Source organism: Anas platyrhynchos, chromosome 4 (assembly GCF_047663525.1).
Source record: "Anas platyrhynchos isolate ZD024472 breed Pekin duck chromosome 4, IASCAAS_PekinDuck_T2T, whole genome shotgun sequence".
In the NCBI taxonomy this organism is placed as follows: domain Eukaryota; kingdom Metazoa; phylum Chordata; class Aves; order Anseriformes; family Anatidae; genus Anas; species Anas platyrhynchos.
In genome coordinates this window covers 72,686,872-72,707,877 of record NC_092590.1, presented here as the reverse complement: position 1 = coordinate 72,707,877, position 21,006 = coordinate 72,686,872, and the positions used below count along the sequence as shown (strand labels likewise).

General features: G+C 37.8%; 1 protein-coding gene across 1 annotated transcript in view; it reads left to right on the top strand.

Annotated features, from left to right (window-relative positions):
* UVSSA (UV stimulated scaffold protein A) overlaps positions 1–21,006 on the top strand; it is a 51,688-nt gene that overhangs the window by 15,264 nt on the left and 15,418 nt on the right. Inside the window, exon 7 of the mRNA XM_027455708.3 lies at positions 8,316–8,424. Within this exon, the coding sequence (XP_027311509.3) occupies positions 8,316–8,424 (109 nt within the window). The remainder of the gene's footprint in view (positions 1–8,315; positions 8,425–21,006) is intronic.

The window sequence follows — 21,006 nt, the reverse complement described above, 5'->3', positions numbered from 1 at the left end:
TGTCAAATGCAGTGGTGAACTAGTGCATGAATGAGTGCTAATGGGAATCTTGTTATATCCCATTTATGATGAAAATCACATTTCTTAAAATTTCATAAAGATGATGACTAGTGATGAGTTTTTTTTTCTCTGTCTCTAAAGCTTGGCTGTAATCGTATATAGGCCTCTGAGCCACAAAGGAATTAAATAATTCAAAACACTACCTAACATATTTCAAGGGGGTCATAGAAATACTGTTCATCACCTCAAAAATAACTTGGACTAGCTGAAAAGCACTGGAAAACCTAAAGGCTTCTCTGTGGAGGGAAAAAGAAACAGGTATTTGGTTTCCATTGAAGTTATCAGACTGTAAAATAACTTTTTGGTTCAGGAATGGATATGGCCACTGCAGCCTTAACCAATGGCTTTGAACAATTTCAGCTTGGCCTGCATGCAGGGAACAGTCCAGAGAGAAAAATACCTGGTCAGGAAAGGAGGAGAAGGGAGAGGGAGCTGAAGCATATGGGCTGTTGAAGGTAACACTGGAACCGTGACAGTGGCTCAATGACAGCTGCTTTCTTACTTGGTGACAAAAATGAGGGTTTTCCTACTGCTTTTAGGAATGGAAACATCTCAGGATTACTGTTCTGGTATGTTCCTGTCTGAGCGTGGACTCTAAAGAGGATTTCCTGTCACTTGGCTTCTTCATTCTTTAGCTTTGCTGGCTTCATCACACCTCGGTCTTCAAACCTGCAAACCTTTCCCCTTATGTTAAGACAAATAAAAGATTGTGTAGGCATTTTACAGAATTTCTTTACTCATTATAACCCATGAGTTAAGAATAAACGAAGTTTGTTTTTTTTCCAGGTACAGGAGACATGAGCAATGCTATTTTGTGCTTGCCCCTTTTAAAATTATTTCACCTGTTCCATAATTCTGAAAACATTAAAAATGAAATTCTACCAGGTATTTCTTACTGTGTTATGCAGCTATCAAATCCACTTCTTAGCAGGTAGGGTTTTTTTTTGTGCAGGTTGCTGTTGTATTACTTGTGGGAACTGAACAGGGAAGCAGCTTATGTATTTTGGTTGTGGTTTTGGGGTTGGCTTAAAGTTGGTGAGCAGCAATCAGAAGGGGCAGTCCTGTCTCTGTTTCCTCCTATGGTGGTTCCCAGTGCCTCCCTTCCACCAGCACCAGAGCTTCTGTTGCTGTAGGGACCTGAACCTGCTGGAACCTAATCCAGAAAAAAAGATTTCTGTACAAGCAGTAAGCCCAGCAGTGGGGCTGTCTCTTTGAATAACTGAATACACTCAGGTAATACACATCTGATTATGAAATTCACTCTTTATTTAGTCAGAGGACTTGGAAATTGATGGAGTGAGATATGATTAGCTCATCTCCCAGTGTGAATAATAAACTGGATGAAAAAAAGCAGCAGAAAATACTGCACTGTTTTTATTTATATATAGATATATATGTATATAACTGTGCAATAAGATGTAGTGCCTGAGGTGTGTACAGTAACCATGTCTGACAGGTACGTTCCTGTACATCAAAAAGAGGTGTAAATTTTTTAAATAAGTATTACACGAAAACATTCAAGGGATTAATGCACTCTACAGTCACTTTTGATGCTGCATATTAAATATAGTTATCAAATGTAGGTGATCAGTAGAAAATTTTAGGAGACTTTTTTTACATTGGAGAGCTTGATTAGCTTTAATAATGAAAGGTAGCAGACTTCTCTTTTAGCTCTTGTGGAAAGGAAATGTGTTGTTAGACTTGAGGACCTTTGGTACCCCTGAATGTGTTATTTCTTCTGCGGAAAGCTGGGATTATGAAAGAGTTCTTTGCTTTTCTGATATACTTTCTTAAGGCTTAAGAATATTTGTGCAACTGGCTACTGCTGGTTTTGGTGGTTGATAGGAGCCCAAGCAGTGGGGCACAAAGTATTTCTGAGGATGTAGCTGAAGTAGTAATTGCTAAAGAAGTACTAAACCTGCTTTGCAATATCTTCATGAGGTAACGCTTTTAAATGCAACCATTTTCCAGAGTAACTTTATTGGTTGTTCTTTGTGAAACTATAAATGCACAGGCGTCTACTGGACATACTCATTTCTTCTGAACAAAGATTAATTTTAAACGATTGATTTCAAGAAAAAAACAAGGTTTGTAAAACCCTCGTGCCTTGAGACCTCCTGGTCTTTTCTGAGTCAAGTTTTGTTGCCCTGTATTAAAATCCTTCCAAAGCTTACTTACCTGTTCAGGTTCAGAGACACAGTAGCTCGTATGACAGAGTGGTACGGGTTTTGTGCAATGTGCCTCACTGTTGTTCTTCCAATGGATGTGTCCAAGCTCTGTTTACCACTGGACAGAAAGGAGAAGGCTTTGACACAAGTCCTGAGTTGACCTCAAGCTCGCATCTCTAGGACTGTGACAATAGGTGGATAGTTTTTTATTGCTAAAGGAATTTGCAGCAAAATATGCTGGTTATTAGCATTGTACTTACTCTCTCTTGTCCAGCTCAAGCCCTATTTCTGCTAACTTCTGAAAATGATGAAGTAGTGTGAAAAGTGCACTCCCTAATAGAAGTGAGATTGTCCCGGCAGCCTATGTGCTGCTGAGCAATTATAAATAGAATGAACAGTGATACTTTTACTCGTAAACGTAAAATAGGGTTTGCCTGGATCACATGTCTAATTTGTGGTCATCTAAGTTTGATTTTATGATCAAATTGTGGAGAAGAGAGGAGGGAATGTGCGTGGGAGGTCCTATAAATGTAGCTCATCTAGTAGTTTGTTTTGCTTGTATTGCATTGAGGAAAACTTGAGCACAGTTCTGAAATCTGTCAAGGTGCCAGAATTTATTTACTTCTCACCCTGTGTTGAATAATATAAAAGGAAAGAAAAGGAGGACCTTTGAAATCCTTCTCTGTAAGATACATTGTTTGACTATGCAGTTCCTATTACTGGTACTGAAGAAATTCTTTTTCCCCAGTCAGTGTGTGACTGCATAGAGCATTCCCAAATTTCACAGAAGATGACTGAACTGTGTTTAGTGTTGTGGCTGAATAAAAAATGTATTCACTTAAGGTTGCCCCTTTAGCTGGGTTCTATGGTGATAAATATCCTGGTTCCCTAACCAGAAATCTTCTGCCTCTAGAAAAATATTTAGTTGGCTTTGAGTAGGTGCACATGAGATATTGGCATGGTGGAATAATTTGCAAGATCTTCCAGTGAGGGTATTAGCATATAAATAGCAGATGCAATGACGACCATCACAGCTGAGTACATTTAATTTTTAGTTTATAAGATAGAATGGGTTTTTAAATGCATAGCCATCAAGCCTGGTGAAAGACAAATGAAGTTTAGAGTTCACTTGTCTGAGGATGCCTTACATCATTTTTTTTAAGAAAGGGAAACAGACGCATAAAACTGAACAAAAGTGATTTCTTGGGTGAAAAGTAATTGAGATTGCAAACCAAGTTAATTAGACCATGCAAAATTTATTTAATGGTCCCAGCTGTAGTTTGCAAGTGGTGTTTTAGTAAGTAGATATGACTTCTTCGTACGCTATCTTTTCTCTTCCTTCTTTTTCTGAAATAATTAGTGAACGCCGTATATCTAGTGCTATAAACTGATTGCATTGTATGTTTCAGTCATTTTATTGCTTGCTTTAATTATGATTGCAGAAGCTCAGGTTTTTAAATCCTCTTAACAGAATGTAGCAGTCAATTTGTATAAGACTGGGAAGAGGACCAAAGGCTTTCCTTTACATCTTTCTAAGTGTTGCATAGTGGGTGGAGGTTTATTTATTTATTTATTTATTTGTATTTATTACAAAATGGGATGGATGAGCAAGGCATTTAAACAGATCTGTGGTCGCACTGAGCTATGCTGACAGCTGGAGGCTCTTGGAGTGATGACTCCAAAGCAGAAGATACGATTGCATTTCTGCTGGCATGTCGTATCTGTTTTCAGTATTATTCTTTTTTAAGATGGAGATTGGGAAGGAAACATCTGTTGATTTTCAAGTTTTTTAATGACTTAGGGAGCAAATGGTTTGATAGCATTTGTCTAGCCAGAGAAGTCAGCACTATTTTAAGGTTTTAATGAAAGTCAGGAGAATTGAGGAGACATTATAATAACTGATTACAATAAAAACAATGCATGTGTGTTTTATGTATTTATTTTTCAGTATTCTCATCTGCAAATAAGTACAGACGCAAAATCTGGAACTTGTCTAGCTAAATCCTGTTTCCTTCGACAGTGAGATACCTAGTCAGGAATGTTACCACTTGACGAGAAAAAAAAAAAGTATATTTTTGTGGAAGCATGATTCATTTAGTTACAAGTGAATGTCACTGTTGTAGAGCAGATTAACAGTGAACCAGGAAACTTCCCCTTTCCATCAGACTTGATGAGCAGTGGTGGTACAGGTGTCTGGGGGCTCTGTCTGGTCTTCCATTGGATGACCATCTTCTAGTGGGAGAGAGAAAGTAGTTAATGTTTCTCTAAAACTGCCAAGCCGTTTTGGTGACTTCCCTTGTATCGATTGCAATTTACTAATTCTGCCACTAAAAATATGGTCTTAAATGTTTATTTCTTCTGAGTAACTGTTGATAGTTTTTTTTGTTTGTTTGTTTTTTTAATGATTAAAAAAGTTCACCTGTAGTGGAAAAGTAAATAACAGGTGGCTAAACTTTTATATGACATCTGTAGAGTTTGCTTTGGAACTTTCTTCATGTTTGAAAAGTGGAATTGGAAAAAACAACAACAACAGAACAAACAAACAAACAAAAAGCTTTTCTGTCTAATAACGTTGCCCATAAGCTCTCCTCCTTTCTGTGGAAAGGGAATGGAACAAAACAACATAAATTGGATGGCTCTTATAAAGTGTTTTATTTCACTGGAGTGAAATAAATTGAGATATAGCTAGCTACTGCTACTGTGCAACTTGAATTTCTACCAGTGGTGATCTTCATATTTGAGAGCAAGAAGATAACTTATTTATCTTGTTAAAGGTGTTATCAAAATAAAGATTTATGTCTATTTGAAGAAAAAAAAGGGGGCTTAATTCCCGATAGTTAGCTAAGCAGTTAATTTATTTTTTTTTACAGGAAATCTAAATTTAATAGAAGACCCCAGTGAAATTCAAGGGTGTGAACAATAAGCATAATATTTTATGAAAATGACCCCCATATTTAATATCTGGCATTATATGTTATGCATTGTAGCACCAAGTCCACATCTACCTTTTAGAAAATTAAAACACATAAATTCTGTTTAGTGTTTGATATGCAGTGCACTAGCTGAAAGCCATAATGCCCCTAAAACCTTGGGTTGCTTTTCACCTTTCATAAATTCCTGGGTAGATTCTATACAAAAAATAATTTTCAGCTCCGTGGCTCATTGTTATTCAAACTTGATTGATCGTCGTCATTTACTCAGTGAGGAAGTTAAGTGCTCCTGTCATTTCCGAAGAGTATAATTGGGACGTTTCACAGGTCAGCGGTAGTGACAGGTTTCCCTTTTGATTAGTGTTAGACTGATAACAAAAATTACAGTTTCCCATGATTAATGTTTTCTATACTACTTGAATGCACAGTTCATGGATTGTACCTAAACAAAGTGAATTTGCATCTGATTATGCCTTTTCTCCGTCAGCCTGGGCACGTGCTTTAAAGTTTCAGACTGTGCAGGTAATACAGTAAAGTTGCTGCTGCTTCAGTTTTCACGTTGAGGCCTGCTTAATTTTAGTATTTTGATATACAGAGAGCCATGTGCCTCCAGTGGCATGTGAAAAAAATGAAAGGAAATTTCAGCTAAAGATAATCATCTGGATTCTTCGTAGACTTCTCAGATTGTCGCGCACGTGAGTGCTTGTGTTATACCCATTGATACTTCAGGTATAATTTGAAGATTTAAGTTAAATAATCAGTCTGAACTGAGTTTTCTTACCAGTTTGACATTATTCCTCAATTCCTTAAACTTGTTGCTGTTTATTTGTGAACAGACTACTGAGTAAAAACTATAGAAATACGCTGATCTTACTTACCCTGTTTTATAATGTGAAAGTTAGTCTGCTTTCATGTTATGGAACAAAGCGGTAGACTAAGATCATCCATGGCAAGTTTTAGCTTGGTGTAGTCTTTTTTGGTAGCTAAATGAGAAATGGAGTATGGAAAGTATGACGTTGGCCTGCTCCTAGCTGGAGAAATAGGCATGTCTTATTTCGAAATGTAATTTGATTGCCCCTGACAGGTAAAAAGGGGATGACAACACCAGCAGAACTTTGAAATCAAAATATGAACAAAACTTCTCTTCAGTCTCTAGCCCTCTGCTATTACGCAGAATACAAAACTTTATGGTGTTTTTCTTTCTAAAAGCCGTCAGGAAGGTCTTCTAAAGGTTGCAGTTTAGCACAAATAGGCTTCTTTCACATCTAGCACCTTTGCAAGTTTTAGTGGTAGAGTATTTGACTTGTCATTAGAACTCTGTTTTGATTTCTGCTGTGGAGGTCAGGTTCGGCAGGCATCTCTCTTGGTTGGCCATGCCAGTTGGGGCCTGAAAGCAGGATACTTCCAAATGGGGTTATGCTAGGACTTTATTTTAAAATAAAAACTAATTACATATTCTCTTGCAAGGACGCACTAGTAAAACTACTCAGTTCTTCAAGAAAGTAAAAATATATATAGATATTTTTTTTAACTTGCAGCTACGGTTTTCCTAAAGTCATTTTTTAAACAAAGGGAAGAATCGTACTTTCAACTTGTGCCATCCTTTCAGTCTAAGTGTATATTAATATCAATTAACGTTGCTTATTAGAAATGAGTTTGAATTCAGCTTGCAAGTAATACTGACCAAAAAGAAATGCTGTTTTGTTATTTATTTTTAACTATGTTCAATATACCAAGATTGGTTCCTATATTTTTTTTTTGGCTTCAGAGTATATGTATGATTTAAAGGAACTCAGCTGTGCAGCTGTGACACACGATTAGAGTAGTGAAATAAATTGGGAAAATTCTGCTGCAGGCAAAACCTGCAGTATCCTCCCATGCTTGTACAATGAGCAGTTGATACAAATATCAACGTAAGTCAGGTGCAGCAGGAGAAGTAAAGACCATAGCTGAAAATACAAAAAATGATGCCATTCCTTATCTATTGCAGTGAAGTTGGGGGGGGGGGGGGGGGAATGTAATAGCTCTGTGGTAAGGTTGCTTTTAGTTGATATCCCCTTATTGTTTCATAGACTTATAAAAGTGCATGGAAAACATACAGGAATGTGCTAATCATGTTGTTGTTAAGAATTAAGTGATTCCTGAGATGGACAAACACAACAGAGCATAAACCTTTAGCACTGCTGCCTTTTAGAGTAGTAGGCATTTGCTGTTTTGTAGTTGTGATAGCACAGGCCATGTTTGGGTGGCACAGATTCTTGAAGTTTACGTGTACTATAGCGAAAAGAATTCACTTTCAGGTATGAAACCAGCTTAGAAAATAATGTAGAGGCTTGCTGGCATGTGTACAGTAGTGGCTGGCTGAAATGAAATATGAGAGGTCACTTAGGTTATTAATTGACCCCGTTAATTGGTAAGAACTCCGTTTTTATATTTCAGGTACTCATAGGGGTTCTGTTTTGGAGTGTGATATAGACGAAGTTCACAATCGAAAAATCCTGTTTTGCTGGCCTTGTAGGTAGTAATTTGTGCAGTCTGTTGGCATGAATGGTTAGGTTTTGATGAATTAGGGAAGAAATGAATATGTCAAAGTATTTTTAGTGCTGCTGGGAAGAAACACGGTGAAACGCTGTTGTATGCAGACAGATCTGAATAGTCTTTGATCTGAATATTTTTACTGAATAGTCTTACTTTGATCTGAATATTCCTACTTTAGCCTACTGGTCTATTTTTCCTGTCCTGTTTGCCTGCACTGCTTACGAGCCCTTTAGCTTTTCGATACTACCATGCCACAGACTATTTGGGTGCAGCTGAATGAGTAAAGTCAACCAAAGGAGAAGAGAGAAGGCTGTAATTTGCTCATTAAGTCAAAATCTTGACGTTATTTTAAGATTTTTTTGGTTTTATTTATAGCTTCATGCTTTCTCAGACTTAACCAGGAACATCTGTTGTAATCTTTAAAGAAGCCCTTAGGATAGAGGATGGCTTTAGAGATAAAATGTTAAGCAAAGTTCTAATCTTAGACGAAGATTAAATACATAATTAGGGAAATACTTTTGACACAGAGTGTGAGTAGAGCTATCACGATGTCTGTTAAATATTTGCAATGTGAAGAGAAATAATAAGCTGTCTTCACATTTAAAAAAAAAATCTGTAGATGAAAGCCTCAGATGATGATGACGATGATGACGAAGATGAATTTGTGGAGGTCCCTGAGAAGGAAGGTTATGAGCCCCACATTCCAGACCACCTGCGTAAGGAATATGGTGAGTTTGCCCAGCTGTGAAAAGCTTTATCCCTGCATGTTACTGCTGCACTAAAGTAAATAAACAGCCATTATGAAGTAATAAAGTGATCAGTGGTGTGGGTAATCTCTCTGGCTGCTATGAGGAAGTCATTACATAGATAGGGGAGCAGTGATTGGCTCTAGATAAACAAATACTTTCTAGGAGCAAGAGCAACTGAGACTAGAAGCTTATTTCATTCCATCATGTTCCACTGGAGTTTAGAGCCAGAAGCAGCACTGTGTGTGCTTTTAAGTGTGCTAAACGCAGGGAGCAAAGGGATTGCAAAGTGAAGCTATAAACAAGCCTGAATATTAGAAATATTTGTAACAGTCTGGTGAAATGGGGTAAAGTTTTGTCTCAATTAGTAGCATTAAAAGCAGTTGGAGATGTGCAGCTGCTTCCTCCCATGGGGTAGCCAACTTACAGCTCACAAAATAGGCTTTTTTTGTTGTTGGGTGTTGCTATCACAAGATAAGGAAAGGATCTCAACCTTCAAGTACAGAATTATAGCCACTGAGCACATACCAGATGACAAAATATAATCTTGGTCTTGTCTGCTTCCTTTAAATGAAGCAAGCCTTCTTTTAATGCAGTCTAAAGATTTCCTTTTTTTTTTTTTTTTATTTTTTAAACAAGTATACTTGTATTTCTGTGAAATTGAGAGGGGAGTTTCTGAAGAAAGTTCATCTCAAATAATTAAATCTCTGTGTGTTACTGCTTGTCCTTTGTCCATCTAGCTTATTAAGTGTCTGCAGCTTTGCAGCTCTGTATAGCATTGTATATTTTAAGAGTCAGAAGATTTCAGTTCAGAGGAGAGGAGAGGGTGGCTGCTATTACATAGAAGTTAAAAAATGGTAGACCTTGTAGTAAGTTCCTTGTGCCTACATTTCTCCACAGAGGTTTGTGTAAGGCTGCTGCTGTGTTGCCTTTTTTTATCCCATTCATCTTTATGTGTAACTTACCTGTGGTTTGCGTCATAACATTCAGGCTGTAGCTATTATCTCTATGAGCCAAATTCCTCTTTTTTTATAAAACAAAGAGGTGTGCCTGTGTAAACCCAAGATGATGCTGCTCAGGTGACCTTTTAACTGTCTTCTGCTATCAGTTTTGGCTACAGACAGTGAAAGATGTTTGGCGGTGATAACCTGTATTGGCTGGGGTCAGCTCAGGGACATCTCCTGATCTGCTGGGCCCTGCTAGGGCCTCAGTCTGCCTCAAACCATCTGGACTTAACCTGTGAGGACACCTTGGCACCCTTGGACATACTGCACTCCTGTTGGTTTTCCCCACCTGCAATGTCGTTTGGCTTGACTCTTAGCACACACATGGCTTGAAACAGTTGGAGGGCAGGTACTTTGTCCAGCCATAGGCTGGGGAAGGTGAAGTGCAACAGGGAGTATTGAGACAGTGATGAGGTTGGAAAGTGAAATGCGGATGGGGTGTGCTCATTAGTAATGAACACAGAACCGTGGTGAAAGGCTGAGGATACAAGGATACATGGCAACTGAGCAGCTTTTCTTCCTTTGTTCATGGAAAAAATGTTAGATTTTAATAAAATGGTAGAAGTATATGTTGGCTATCCCACCTGCCTCTGTCCTGCAATAAACCCTGAGTAAATTCTAATTATTGCTAATAATGGGACTTGCAAAAAAAAGAATATAATGGAAGAAAGGGAGAGCTGCCTTCTGGGTAGCTGTGAAACGTTTCTTACGCATACATAGCTAACAAGAGCAAAACAAAATGTTGGTGGTGATAGTAAATAAAGGAGCAAATGAGGTTGGTTATTAAGATAGCTATGGTCCTTAATAGTTCTGGGCACTGGAACCTGATTTTTGTGTCATTAACAGGGTACTGATGAGTCCCGACATGAAATTTCTCTTTATTACTTCTTAACTTCTACTGGAAGTGAAATGTGCTCTTCTCCTTCTCTCCGTTCCCTCTCCTGTCTTTCTCATGGACACACACTGAAAAAATAAAGTATCTTACCACCCTTTGTATGACACTAATACAACACTTAGCTGTTATTTTTAATCCTGATCATGGAAAAGGATAAAAGAGCAAGTCTACGATAACTTAGTCTGATCTACTGTACCAGTAGTACTCCGTCTATTCAAGGATATTTTAAAAATCTCTATGAAATGAATTAAGAAATTCTCATTTTGTTTTTAAACTCTTGCTGATAGGAACATGCCTTATAGTGAAGAAGCCAATCAAGAAATTACACCTCTCTCATTTTGTATGCATACATTTATGGGAGCTAATGGTCACACTTGGTTGGTCTTTATTTGATGTTTGTTAAAAACAGCATTTTGAATGAAATGAACTGTTCTTGATATTCCTGAAGGCATTCAGGTTTTCTTGCTGTCATTTAAAGTTACTACCTACACTCCCAGTTCAGGAAAGAGTATCTGTTCAGGCAGTCTTTTTATGCATGTCCTTTCTTCCATCTTTCCAAGAAAGCACTTAACTATCAGTTACTAGTTCAAAATCTGTTTGAGATGCCAGTATGTAAGTGTTGCATAAATCAACTGACTTCTTTGTAATTACTTCAGGTCTGCATGAGTAAAATCAGGAACAGTATTTGCTCTACTGGACTCACTTGTGTATATATTTTTAATGAGCAAAAGCAAAGTAAGCATCCCTTTGGCACATTTTTGTTTAGAAAGGTGAATTACCGTATTGCACGAGAATTTATTGATTTCAAAGTAGCATGTTACCATGGAGAGTTGGCTGTGTTAGATGGCCACCTCTCTAATTAAATATGGTTCTTTATTCCGTGTGCAAGAGCAGTTATCATAGCGGTGACTTTAGATTTATCTTAATGTAATCCTATTGGGTTTTTGCTGCATTTCATTAGTTCACGTTCAGTTCATGAGGAGGCCTAGCTAAGAAAACGAAAATCTGTGCAAGCAGAATATCTTAACTGCAACATTAAACCTTCCATGTAAAATATATTCTCAGTGCTGTGTAGTTGGTGTGAACAATTTAAAGCATTTTTTCTTGTGTTACTTCACCTGAACAAACGAGAAAAAGTGAACAACTTCTCAAATTAACTTTTTATACTAAGCAGGAAAAAAAAGATGTAAAACTTGACCATGGAACAGGATTGGAATGTGACATCTAGATTCTTGATATAAAAGTCAGTTACTGCCTTTCACTTCTCTTAGGAAAATGGAAGTATCCTACCAACAAGGTGCAACTTTTAAAGCTCAGATGCTGTTTCCAATTAACACATACATCCATTTTTGGTTCTTCTGAGATCTGAAAACTTAGTGAAAAGGAAAAGATAAAGATGGCAGGTTTTGTATGCATATGCATGAAGCCATGTACAAGTATAATAATAACTCTGTGTGTGCATGCATTTGTATGAAGCTGATAATGATTAACCCAAAATTGATGGTGATATTTAATATGTAAGATAAACTGAGCATGGGCACATTTTGGGTGGAGGGAGAATTAAACAAGTCAATTTGAATCTCCATGTGTAAGATGAAATGTAAATTTGTTAAAAGAATTTAGGTGATTAGATAACTGAAGTGTGAAGATATAACCCATTAGGGGTGTCATGCCAAATTAGCATTACCAGACTTTTAATGACCTCCCATTTGTATAATCCTTATTTACACTTGCACCTGATGTCTGCAACAGACGAGCCCAGCCGTCCTGTGGTACCACAGAGCCATCGTAAATGCAGTTCGTTGTTAAAGAGAGATGCTGGGCTGAAAAAGAAACGGCACTGTGAAGATAATTTTCATAGGATCACTCCAGTTCTTTCAGTGCTTTGCACCAATGTTGCTTATTTCTATTGAAGAGTAACCTCCCCTTGTACGGTCAGTATGCTAACTGCTTAAAAATTGAGGTGTTATTTATTTAAAAGCAAGCTTTGGGGAGAGAGGAGGTACTATTAAAGAACATAAAGCATTATTTCCACTTGAGATTTCCCACATTCCAGCCTTTGCTCATCAGCTGTCCGTTGCATTGGCTTAAAGCCTGAAGGGCAAGAATGAAACTGTGCCTTATGACATGGTTCTTGTGCCAAAGAGAGAATTTGGAGCTGACACCAGGAGAAGAGATTCCTTCCTGCCCTGACATTGCTGTAGCTGAGCTCTGAACAACGTGGGGAAGTGATCAGGTTTGAGAGAGGTGCTTTTCCAGGTGAAGACAGAGCAATCTCTGATCTAGTCCAAAGCACCTCCTCAAGCAGCTGCCCTCTTCTGCTGCTGGTGCCTTAGAGAGGGCCATGGAGTCTGGGGAGCTGTTCCACTCAGGGAATGTAGGGGCCTTTGTTACCTCTCCTGACACCGCTGATTGTATTGCATAGATCTCTGCTGCAGAGAGAGCTCAGGCACCTGTGTCTAATGGTTAAATGTGGGTGTTTGTCTAAAAGTCGAATCCCACTCTAATTAAGTAATATCAAGGTACTAATAGGTTTTCTTGTGACTCGTAATTCTTGCCTGGGTCTCAGTGCATGCATCCACAAATTTATTTATGTGATACCACTTTGAGGCACAGGGAAGTGGTATTGTCGTTTCACAAGTGGTGACATGGGCAAGCCATCTGATTTGGGAATATTATGGAAACAGTCAACTGGTTATAAAGTTTCAACCTTTACTCAGAATTACATGGGAAAGGACTGTTCAATCAAGAACATAAACTGTTATTTCAAATCTTGTTCATCAGATTATTTTTCTTGTATTTAAGCCTCATACTAAAATGTTTTTAGGTCCCTGATAAACACTTTTGTGGCTCACATTGTGTCTTAAAATCTGTTTGGGCTTTTTTCATATCAAGATCAATGCTGCAGTTCTAAAATCCCAGGGGTTAGTTCCATCCATTTCAGAAATTCTTCCCTCTTCGCATCACAGACCGATGTGCTTTTGTGGGTTAGATGTCCCCAAACTGCCTTTCCTAATCTGATGGTGTCCGGGTCATGTCTTTTTTGTGTGTTAAGTACCTTTCTTTTCTTGTATGAAATGTCATAGCAACACGGGAAAGAAGGCTTGTGTCCCAACTTAACAAATATATACACAAAACCAGACTATTTCCTTAGTAGAGAATTCACCACTTGTGTTTACAACGAGAGAACCTGGAATATTTCAGACTATACAAGGTATTCTAGCGCAGCTCTCTGAGCATTTTAGAAACATGGATAAACTCACAGTTGTAGCCACTCATCAAAGGAGTGGGATTTTTACAGCTTTGGCATTTTCTCTAACGATTAACAGCCTGTACTGGGAATAACAACAACAAAATATGTGTGTGTGTGTTTATATATAAATAAATAAATATATATATATATATATATATATATACACACACATACTGTATAGACTAACAGATTGCATTTCTACAGTCTGTTGATTTTCCAGTTAGGTATTTCTCTATCCCATGTTTTTTAATGGTATGCATGAAAATCTGGAAATCACAGGGAGAAAGCACAAACTCTATGCGATTTGTGTTGAGCACATCTCTAATTACAGCATCTAAACTTGTCTGAATACTTAGTGAAAGACTTGTTTTCCGTACTTACTAGTCTTTCAGGAAAATAAATAATAATTGTTTAGTTTTCTGTTATTAGGACTGATTATGGTTCCCTGGTGGTAGGCATATTTGCAAAACTTACTGAAATCATTTTGAAATGGCTTTTGAAATGGTTCATTTTACATCAAGCCTAGGCCTCCACAGGAGAGAGCTTGTTTTTCATGGTAAGACTTAACTCAAGGATGAGTCAGTGCAAGTAAGGGAACACTGATGTGGATTTGGTACAGCAGCTTTTGTTGCCAACAGGTTGCTGTGTTTCATACAAAACGAAAGGTGAGTTTATTCGGGGAGAGATGTATGTCTGAAGAGCAGCTTAGCAAGTTGTTTCCATCAGCTACAGGCCAAAAAATGTGCATCACTGAAACTAACCAAATGATTTTGTCCTACCTCAACTGTAATGAAATGTTTTTGATGGTGTTAGTATTTGGGAATGAAGTTGCTGAGGTGCTACTTGACTGTTGAATCACTAAGTAGACACACATGTGATGGATAAATGGAAATTAAAAATTACACTTAAGCTTTTCTTTAAATTAGAAGAAATGAAGCGATGGTTTCTCAGTTTTTCCAGGTTCTGCTGTAAAAGCCTAATGGCTTTTTAGTCTGGTTTGATTTGTCTGTTCTCCATACCTTGGGAACTTCCTGAGGGAATTCTTGCTACAGGTGAGTAACATGGAGAACAGTGCTGCATGGAGAAACAGCTTAGCAGGGACCAAGGGGAAGACAAACCAAAAGGCTTCAGTGTGTATGGAACACAGTTGTTTGGAACGGAATTTGAAACATGGAACCATGCTATCATTATTAATGCATTGTGTTCTTTCCTGTTAGGCTAAACAAGGACTTGTGGGTATTACTTGACTTTTTAATGGAAAAAACTCAAATCAGGCTTTGTAGGAGGAAGGACAAACAGAATTAGTTACCTTCAGCTTTTGGTAATCGTGAAATTTGGATCCCCTTTCCCAAATTCTAGAAAAAGCAGTTCACGTAGAGTTGTGTTTCTTTCCCTAGATGGGAGCCTGCTATTTAGAATAAGATTTATATTAATATTGCTAGAAGTGCTTTAATATAAATCAGAAGAAGTTGTTACATGATTGAAATAGCATGCATTGTTTTACCATAGATGTCTAGATAACAGATATCAGCACTGAAGTTAGGACCCTGGTCCTGATCTGCTATAATTGGATATGTGACATATAGTCTGAATGTTTCTTAGCATTTACAACATTAGAAGTATTTAATTACAATGTTACAGGTGAGATTACCTCATTATATTAATATTTTGAATATATCTGTATATAGACAAACATTCTATATAGCTACGCTTAGGACAACAATTGAGTAAAATTTTGATAATACAGTATTTGAAATGAAGATAATTGCATATTTATGGAAAAAACATTCCAATAAACTACTTCTACATCCATGTAGAAGTATCGATTGTAGATGTTTCTTCTGATGCATCCTAATCAGTAGATTCTGCAAGCCCTTCCTCACTTTCAAGCAAGGTCCTTCTATGTAAATAAGTTTCACAGGAAATCTGACAGGACACAGCATCCATGGGATGCCTTCTGAAGTTAGAAATTAATGACTGTACAGGATGCTGATTGTACTTCTGAGTTGTTTGTGATATTAGTGTACCTGGCAGGAACTGAGCAATGGCCAGGGATTGTAAAAGAATAAGTAAGAAGCCTGAAAGATCAGGGTGTGAGGAATAGAAAGATTTTAACCTAAATACTGCTACTTTGATTTATTCTAATTCTTAATTATGATTTCAAAACATCTGTAATAAGGGTTAATTAATGAAAATTATCATTGTAACAAATTAGCATGATCTATAATTCCAGTAAGCCAAACAAATACTTGAAATACTTAAACACTTTATGTAATGTTAATGAATTTTGTGGTTAACTAACTTATCTTTTTTTCTTTGAATGATTTGAATTTCCAAATTTGAACTAATAAAGTAGAACTCGAAAATTTCTCAATAAATGTAAATGAATGTTCATGCATTAAAAGGCAGTTGTGGGCATTTCTTTTGGTTGTTTAAAATCTTAGATTATAAAGTCTTGACAACTGTTTGAAAGCAGTTTAATTTATGTAGAAACAGTAATGTGCAGCTGACCATGTGGTAAGTTGCCTTGGGTTGTGTGCACGGCTCCCCTGTGTTGTGAGACTTCTGCTGAAACCACCTCTGGCATTTCAGCATCCTCCCCCAGCAGCAGCAGTTTGATTGGTGGCATTCAAGGGTAAGATAAGAAACTGTATCTGTTACTCGATTTTCAAATTAAGGAGGAAGTTTCCTACCACAAAAAAAATAATAATAAAAAAAAAATGTTGTAACCTGTTCATCCCCGTATGAAGACTTTTTAGAGTTTGCTTATAGCATCTAGTAATAAGAAATTTCTCATTCTTCCAATTAAAAAAACAACTGAATATTCCTCTAATTTGTAATGGTTTCATAATGATCAGCTGTCTGTCAGGGGTGACTTACATAATTCAAAATTTCATCTCTTATGGATAGCAGAACCAGAAATAATGCCATCTTCCTACCACGTCATCACCGATGATAATTGTGTTTACACACATGGTTGTGCTTGGGGAGAGAGAGCAAAACTGGCCTGAAACACTGAAGCTGTTTGGAAGCTCTGCCCCAGATGTTGCCCTAAACTCTCTGGTCTGTAAGTCCATGTAAAGTAAGTTTTGCAAAGTTACTTAACAGGAAAGCTTACTGTTGCTCTTGAATAAAATGCATTCTGATTTTTTCATTATGAGCACAGTAGAGAGTAAGTGCATAAATATTGTACCTCAACGGCTAGATATTCTTGACAGTTTTGGAGTTTTTCTGTACTAATACAAATTGCATGCATTCGGCTTGACTAAGATTCAACGAATGGAAAGCAGAAATTATTGTGTTTTTTAAGGAAAGTTGAAGTCGGTAGCACTTGTTTATATTCTATCTCCGTTTTTTCAATTAAACTTAAGTGAATCTGAAGTAGCTAGATTTCGTCTAAATCCACACAGCTGAGGAAACCTGTGCTCGCTCTTTCTCTGAATTTTCACTGAGGGGCTTTTATCTCCCCCTAATCCCACCGTTTCTGTCAGGACATAATCTCTTTCTCAAATTTACATTTTAATTACAAGGCCAGCTGAACTAGCTAAAATCAATAATGTCAGCATTCAGCAGCCTAACTTCAGCTGAAACCCCAGCCTCTCTCTTTCCTTCTATCGATTTGTCTTGTGAACACGGTCTACTTTATTGCTTCAGGCAAATAGGTGCCATTTGGTCAATTTAAACAAAAAAGGGGATTTGAACATTTTTATGATTCTTTCTAACAGCTGCTATTGGAACAATTTGAGCCCAGGTACTGTACTCGCATTAAAGAAAACGCACAGAGCAGCAGAATTCTTAAGAGGAATTTTACTTTGAAAACCACACTTAATCCCACCTGTGTCTTAAAAAAACAAAACAAAACCCACCCTGACATTGGATGCCATTCTGATAGCTGTGTCTGTGTGGTGACTCTATCTGGTTAGGAAGAACTAATTTTATAAACAGAGACTTAAAAAAAAAACAACACAGACAGTAGAGGTGATGTAGCAAGGTATTTACTTTTAGCCATTTTTCTGTTAATGGTTTAAAATAAGAAATCAATGGAAAAAATAGTTTTTCTTGTAACTCTTAAGAATTCCTGTATTGATCTTTTGAATGTGATTTTATCTGTCTAAATGTCACATTGTCTGTTTATCTCGTTTCTATGTTGCTGAGTGCTTGTCTATGCTGTGCTCCTCCTCTCTCCCCCCAAACAAAATCAGTGTAGTGTATGAGCAATCATGCTTTCCATAAACATCATAGAATTTTTTTTTAATAAAACGAGGATTTTCTGAGAATTTTTGTCACATATGCACATATTCTCTCTGAAGGAGTGATGAAGGTGTGGTGAGAGATGTATAGCTGCTTTTTTTTTTTTAATTATTTAAAGGCAATTTGCAAAAGGTACACAACGCAAGTGCTCTCAAAACATTTGCTTTGAACAGCTCTTTTCAGAAAGGTATTATTGTTTTTAAAAACAGAACAAAAAACATTTAAATGCTAAATGTTTAATATGCAAATACAATCCAAGCATTACAGGTACGGTATGTCACATTTTTCTCAGCTAACCTTGTTGTCGCCAAAGGCTCTGTTTGCTTGTAACTGTTCCTAACATAAAAGGAAGCTTGCTCATCTAAATCCTGATGCTTTGAATTTATAACAAAATACTTCAAGTTAATTCTGTTTCACTTCTGTTTCACAGAGCACCTTAGAAGGGCTTCTTCCCTTTCTATGGAAACGAAAGAAGCTGAGGTGCAGTCCCGCTTACCATAGATAAATTCAGAGTTATTCCCTTCAGTGAATTACTAACTACTGTTACAAAACACTTTTATGGGGGCACCATTATACCTCCTGAATGGCAAGTCCACAGCTGAATAAATTGCATGAGATCATTTCTTTTGCTGTTTATCCTAGATATTCCTCTGCTTATGCTATTATCTTAGATATTAGATATATCTAATATCCTAGATATTCCTCTGCTATTATGCTTAATTATAATTTGTTATTACTGGTCCTTCTGCTAATTTTGAGGCTGTTTTCTAATGTATCGATTACTCTTTTAAATGATTTAAAAAAAAAGAAAAAACAACGCGATGTTCTTCAAAGGCTTGTTGACTTTAGGAATCGAAGTTAGACAACAAGGTGAATGTGACGTTCTCACTTTCATTAGAGAAGATGATGTGGGCATAGCTGAGTAAGAGTCTCTGTGAGTTCTTATTGACTGCTGGGTGGCTAGTGCTCTTTTATCCTCTTCTCTGAGTCCTGCTTGCTTCTTTCTCTTGTCTTGAAAGGAAAGGTAAGCCATCTGCCACAGTTGTTACTGACCTCTGCCCTGCATCACCTGTTCTTAAAACGTTTTCCTTTGCTGTGACTAGCATAAACCGTACTGGGGAGAGACGTTTGTGGTCAGTGGTCTTAGAAGAGCCCTCACCTTGAGAGTATTCGGCGTCTGTCTTCTTTCTGGAATCAGTTGTATTCAGAAGATCTGGGAACGACTGAAGTGAGCATTTGCTGTATACAGCAAAGTTGAAAGGCTACACATATGCAAGCCAGATCCAGTTGGATGTCTTCTTCTCTTTACCCCCTCTTTATTAGGAGCTTCAGCTTTGTGGAGGTTGAATTGGAATTGTTGGCTCCCTGCAGAGAGAGGATGTCCATGGGCCGTGTAAATCAGGGAGCTGACAAGGCTTCCTTCTATGCCCTGAGCTTGGAGCCTTCAGAAAGGAGGAGGAGATGTCATTCCCTGCATAAGGACACACCTCCTGATTTAGGTACTTGGAAAGTATCAGCTCATTTTTACCAAGGGGGAAGATCTAGAAGGTCACCAGCTCACCAGTGTAACCTGTAGCTGGAGTCAGGCAATGCCATCTGCATTGTTGTAGCCCACAGATTATAGGGAATGTGTGGTGCAGATGAATCCAGGTCAGGATGGTGCACGTGAATCGGGATTGGCAGACCTTGTAAGGTGGAAAGAGTGGGGTCAGGGCTGGGAAGATAGATGTTGTGTTCAGTGTTTCTTGTGTGTGGGCAGTGTTGGATGCACTGCTTGCATTGTAAGAGCTCCCAGTGCGGGTGCAGATGACGTGTGGCAGCCTGGGAGGCTTGCCCAGGACATAAAGGACAATTTCCGACCCTGTGCTGTCATCACACTCGAGGCTCATTGAAGACTTTTGTCTGATGGTTTCTATTTGCAGAACAGAATTTGCTGCAGAACAGAATTTGCTGCCTGTGTTTTGCAGATGTTTAGATTTCTGCTTGTCCTCAAAAGCTTGCTACGTTTTAAATGTATATGATTTAGTCTTTAGTTATGAAATGCTTAGTTAGTGACTTAAATAAAGTACAGAGTGCGCTCAATGAGAACTTTATAGATATCAAAGAAGGGAAAGACAGCATGCAATAGACCTTAGATATCTTCTGGGACATATTTTGATGTACGTCTATATGGTCTCTATAAAATCATGTTGATCTAATTTTATCTTTGTAAATATTTTTGCACCAGAGCTACCTGCCACTGCTGGTCCTGCAATTTGTCACTTAGTGGTCAGGTCACAGATACCACATCAACTTTTCTGGTTGATATCTTGTGATACAATTAATAACTAACAAAACAAATTATCCAAACAAGAATACGTCAGGATACAGCTTCAGGGTTGGGGGACTCTTGCTTCAGGATTGTCTAGAAGGGGGCAAGAGATGGAAGGAAAGTCCCAATTTAATAACAGCTAAAACATGTCAGGTAAACACAGGTTGCTTTTGGTAAGAAAGCTGAGAATATTTGCTGAAAATTTTAGTCATGTGAAATTGTGATTTTTTTGTTGATATTTTTTGGGTGGGTGGCATTTCAACCAATTCTTTAATGAAAAAGCTTTTTGGAGGAGAAGATGCTATTATGTCTGTGGGGGATCACGTCTCTCCCATTTTAGCTGTCGTTGGCTGAAAAGTTCTTGTAACTACTGCCAGCTAATGGAGTTCTCCAGCTCAGCTGGTAGAGGCATGTGCTGTCTGACTGCTTGGTCTGTCTAATTGCATCATTACAGTCCATGCTGACGGTCTAATCAAGCTGTATAAATTAATTAACTTGGCCCACCACTGAGCTGCTGCTGCTGTACTTCTGTGCCTGGTACTGCCTTGCACTGTGGGCTTGTTCCTCAGGTGTCATTCACCCATTTACTGTCTCTTCAGAGTTCCCTGTGGCTACACCACTGTGGTGCTCAGATATTTTATCTTGGTGAATTGTATGTTTTACTGTCTGAAAGAAGAATGTTCTGTATGAAACAGATAGTTCTGTTTGAGGTTGCATTTAGGAATTGAAACTGAACTATTGTCAGTGGTGCCTCTTAACAACAGGAAAAAATAAATATTTGGTTTCACAGTTTCAGCTCTGAAGGGTGAGTATGGTAACCAAGAATCACCAAAGCACAGGGATGTGCCTC